Raw genomic sequence first — 5466 nt, 5'->3', positions numbered from 1 at the left:
GAGGAGGAGGAGGAGGAGGAGGAGGAGGAATTGTTACAAAGGGGTAAAGGAAATCTTTGAAGAAGGTTGGGGGGAGAGGAAGGAACCTATTGTAGGTGATGATTTTCCTTGTTAACATGACCATAGTGACAATTTCACTATAGCATAAAATCAATCAAGTGGTACATTTTTAAGATTCATTTATGTTTAGATTTTGTGTTTGAATATTATCCTATGTACCAAATCCATACCTAATGCTTGCAGAAACCAAAGATGGCAGAAGAGTCTCTGTTACTGAAATTACAAAGTGTTGTGAGCTGCCATGATGTTGGGAACAGAATTTTGGTACTCTGGAAGAGCAGAAAGTTCACTTAAGAGCTGTTACCTCTCCAGGGCTACAGTGTCATGTGCTACACTCTTAAATATGCTTTTTTATTATGCTTTTATACCTTAGTAAATCTCTTAAAAGTATTTCAATAAGCATACTTATGAATTTTATTGATATCTTGATGTATGCATTACATTTAAATGAAGGTATTATAATATTATTTAATCTCTATTTCACAGGACAGGTACTTTGGGAAACCTCACAGCTCCATGCAATGCACACTGTGGTTGTACAAGTTCCATCTATTCTTCTGTATGTGGACGAGATGAGACTGAATATTTCTCTCCCTGCTTTGCAGGTTGCCTTGCTTCGAAACACCTACATTATGGAAAGGTAAATTTTATGATTCTTCCTAAACAGTAGCATGCTCAATTACTCCTGGATCTCTCTAGAATTTTGCTTTTATATTTTCCATATTTTTTTATTTCAACAACATGGAAAGAAATCCTACTTTGTGTTTTCAGAATTCCTTTTCAGCAGCACTCACTGAAACATTGAACATAATTTTTTATACACCAAAGGGTTTGCCAGTGCTATCCTGTGACTCATCTTTCCTTCAAATGTGTGTTCTGCTGAGATTCAAAATGCACACTCTGTACTTTGCTTGTTTCTTTTCTGCTCCACAGTAACTCAGATATGGATATTATTTTGAAGTATGTGGGGAGGTTGAATACAATGCTCTACTGCTGAGCTATATCCCTAGTTCCTAGTTCTTTGTGCACTAGATCTTACCATATATACAATGCTTTCACAAAATATGTCTTATATTCTAGAAAATCGAGATATAGAGAACTCATGTGAATTGGAGAAATATAACTTAGCTGAGTTGTATCTGCTTTCTGTTTTAAAGAACTACCCACTGACTTTACTAAAAGATAGTGTAGTTACACATCTTTTGGTACTAGCATGAATTTCTTATTCCCTGGACTGCTAGGACCACCCAGAGTTTTTTTTCCTAATACTTATGTTGTAGAGAGCAATTAGAAATATACTACTTGTCTAAGTTTACAGGTTTTTCTTTTCATTTTGCATGTATACATGTTTTCTTTTGATGCATGTATGTATGTGTGTGCGTGTGAAACACATATGCACAAATATAAAAGCATTTGACATTGAAATGAAGTAAGGTCAGAAGACAATCTCTGAGGTCATTCCCCAGGATCAGCACCTTGATCTTTGAGGCAGTCTTTCACAGGCCGGGAGTTCCTCCAGATAGACTAGGGTACCTGGCCCCCAAGAGCTCCACACATTACTGTCTTTGAAGCAGTGGGGTTACAAGTACAACACCACACTTGAATTTTTATGTAGGTGCTGGGAATAAAATCCAACCCTCCATTCTTAGCATTTAGTAAACACGACTGTAAATGTCCACCATGCCACAGTACATCAAGTGTATATTTAATGAGAAGCTAAGCACAGTATCATTATTGAACTACTTTCCTGTGTGGGGAATCCTACTTAGAAGCATTCATCTCATGAAATCATTTTAATTGTTTTACATTTCTACAAGGAAATTAATTCATAATGCCTATCAAATATGAAAGGATTCCGCAAAATTGTCACACATCATGCATAACAGCATTAGCTATTTAAAAATGAAAAGTTTCCAGTGAAGGGTGTAGCTGCCAGAAGTTGTATAGAAAGACAATAATCTTAGATGGAAACAATAGCATTTAAGTCAAATTAACAAAAACAAAGACTGTGGTTAGAGAAAACTGATAAGAATGGAACTGAAAAGTGTACAGACTCAGCATTACAAAAGAAAGAACTGAAATGACAAAATAATTTTGAGCAATGAGGGAGAAACAATGCCTATAAGAATGTGAAATTTATGTGTCTTTTTTCATATTAATAATCTGCATTTGGGTCTCTTTAAGCCCACAATTTATGCTTCTAAATTCACATATTTATATTTTCAAAACCCTGTGTGTTTCCTTTATGATCTTGCCCCTTTGACTGGTTCTTCCTGTTTTCTAATGCAGCTCTGAGTATAAGGTATCAAGGCTGAGAACTTCTATCATCAGCTTCTTGAGCTCAACAGACACCTCATTCCCATCCTCAATGGAGGGCCAATTTATTCCTTCCAAAGCATTAAGGAATCTCTTAGGTGACAAAGGATAGTGACAGCTTTTTGTCAGAGTTCATAGAGTATTGCAAAGCAGAAAGTATATCTCAGATTGGACAGAAAATGAAATATAATAAATGGATTTTTTCTTTTACATTTGAATTTGTAAAATAATCCTACACAAGAAGAAAATATGGCAATCCTGCATATGAAAGAGATATCGCAAGATATACAAATGTAAAGAGAATCATACAGGATTCTAATGAGGGAGATGTGGCAGATGTAAGAAGCTCTTAATGTGTTTCCAATTTACAAAATATTTACTTACCTCTGAAGAATAATGGATATTTTAAAATAAATTGTGGGCCGGGCGTGGTGGCGCACGCCTTTAATCCCAGCACTCGGGAGGCAAAGGCAGGCGGATTTCTGAGTTCAAGGCCAGCCTGGTCTACANAGTGAGTTCCAGGACAGCCAGGGCTATACAGAGAAACCCTGTCTCGAAAATCCAAAAATAAAAATAAATAAATAAAATAAAATAAATGTGATTTTCCATGGTATACCCCAAAGATTAGTATTTTTTTAGTAAACAGAAAAGAGCTATTAGAATCTCCTTCACCTGTAATACCCTTAAACTATTTGTCCTGACTTTGTATAGTTTTTTTTAACATCTTAATGCATTTTATTTAGTGTGTGTGTGTGTGTGTGTGTGTGTGTGTGTAATCCAGAAGTTGGTAAATGTCTTCCTCAGTTGTTCTCTGCCTTCAATTTTGAGACAGGGTCTCTCCTTGAACCTGGATCTTATACCTTTGGTTAGGCTGGGTGGCCAGTTATCTCCTTTCTCATTTCCAAACCCAGAGCTAGGGGATTAGATTCCCTTTTCCCTTGGGTATTCACTATTCAAATTTGGTTCTTCTTGGTGCATGGCAACCATTCTATTGAATGAGTCCTTTCCCAAGCTCTATTTCTTGATTCTTTTTGTTTTTGTAGGCACTCATACCTTTTTTAAAAAAAATTTTAAATAGAAAATATTTCTTTCATATAAAATATAGTGAGTAGAGTTCCCCCTCTCTTCACCCATACTAGATCCTCCCCACATCACTACTCATTCAAACCTAAAACCTGTCTTTCTCTATATCATTAAAAGACAATAAGGATAGTAATAATAATAATAATAATAATAATAATAATAATAATAATAATAAATTTTAAAAGCCATATTAGAACAAAACAGAAAAGAAAAATAGCTAAAGAAAAAAACTCTAAAAAAAAAAAAAACACACATATAGATGCTAAGAGGCACACATTTGACATTCACAGAATAGCCTGAAAAATAAAACTGAAAACTATACTTTAAAAGCAAATTATCTGCAGTTAGTAAATAAATAAATAGATAAATAAATAAATGCTCCAGACAAAACATTGTCAGGCAGACAGACAGACAGATGAAGGACAGATGGAGACAGGCAGGTGTACAAGCAGATGAATAGATGTACAGACAGATGGGCAGACAGACAGACAGAGATATTGTGTTTGAGTTTGCTTTGTATTGTCCAACAATTGATGGACATGCAGCCTGCACTTGAAAGTAGTTTGAGTTCTCAATGAGACTTGGTTGGAGAAAACTGTTTTTTCATTCACAAGTGAGTGTCAAGTGGAGATCGCTTCTGTGTTAGGGATAAAGGGTTATATCTACTTCCCCTCTCAGAGCTGGTAACCAAGTCAGGCCCAGTCCTCTCAGAGGTGGTAACCAAATCAGGCCCAGACCTGTACATACTGCCACAGTCTCTGTGAAGTCATATGTGCATCTGTCCTGTTGTGTCTAGAAGGCTTTGTTTCCTTGGTGTTCTCTATCCCCATCAGCTCTAAAAAATTCTTCTTTCTCCTCTGAAGAGTTATTTGAACCTTTACATAAGGAAATTTGACAGAGATATACCATTTAAGAGTGATATTTCAAGAGCCCTCACTCTCTGCAGTTATGAGTCTCATCATTTGTCCCAATCTGCTGGAACAGAAGGAATCTTCTCTGATAAAGGCCAAGTAAGACACTGATCTATGTGTTCGGCATGGGTTTCATCTCACATAGAATGTCCTTATATCCAGGCAGATATGTGCTGTTTACTATAACAACATTTGGACACTATGGAATCAATATATTTTCAGGAAGACCATCATTGTAGATCATAGCTTTTGCAGATACATTTGGTACTTACAATTTTCCTCTGTAGCATGCAGAGTACCTTGCAGTACCTTATAGGTGAACACTAGTTGGTAGGGGTGAAGGCTCTATGTAGGCATCAGTGCAACTTCTTCAAATTCAGTCAGTGAATTATGTAATTGTTGTTTCAGCAAGAAGGACTTCCCATCAGTTGGGGAAAACAAACTATATCCTTAGCAATGGCTTGAGCTTCTTGGGAGTTTCCATGGACCTCTTTGGCCAACAATTTCAGAAATAACTGATACTCAGCACTGGAGGTTTCATTTGGTGGGAAAGAATATGTAGTTTGTGTTTTGTCTCTCCTGTCATTTGGAGATTCCATTGAATTTATTTCATATATGTATATATGTTAAGAAGCATCTACTGTAATTAGGCTTGCACATAACTTTTCAAATGCCCTAAGTACTAGCTGTCCTTCCCCACATTCGCTCCTTTAATTCTCTCGTCTCCCTTTTCCCAGTTGATCCTCCCATCCCATTCCCCCACCCACTCCTGTCTATCCATACCTAACTATTCGGTTTGCCCCTCCTAGGGAGATCCAACCCTCCTCCAAGTCTCTGACTCTACATGTAACCTCTTTGATTCCATGGAGTGTAGCTTGCTTACCATTGACTTAATGGAATTATGCATGTATAAGTGAATTCATAACATATTCATCTTTGGGTGTTTCCATTATCTGATGCAGGATCACTTTTTTCCTAGTTCCATTCATTTAGCTGTAATTTCCATTCTTCTTCTTCTTCTTCTTCTTCTTCTTCTTCTTCTTCTTCTTCTTCTTCTTCTTCTTCTTCTTCTTCTTCTTCTTCTTCTTCTTCTTCT

At 36.5% G+C, this 5466-nt stretch overlaps 1 protein-coding gene across 1 annotated transcript in view; it reads left to right on the top strand.

The window, feature by feature from the left end:
* The window catches only part of LOC110322572 (solute carrier organic anion transporter family member 6A1-like), an 81306-nt gene that overhangs the window by 41025 nt on the left and 34815 nt on the right, over nt 1-5466 (top strand). The window contains exon 9 of the mRNA XM_021199270.1: nt 547-700. Within this exon, the coding sequence (XP_021054929.1) occupies nt 547-700 (154 nt within the window). The remainder of the gene's footprint in view (nt 1-546; nt 701-5466) is intronic.

This window comes from Mus pahari, chromosome 5 (assembly GCF_900095145.1).
Source record: "Mus pahari chromosome 5, PAHARI_EIJ_v1.1, whole genome shotgun sequence".
In the NCBI taxonomy this organism is placed as follows: Eukaryota; Metazoa; Chordata; class Mammalia; order Rodentia; family Muridae; genus Mus; species Mus pahari.
Note: the sequence above shows the minus strand (reverse complement) of the source record. Positions and strands in the feature narration are given on the sequence as shown.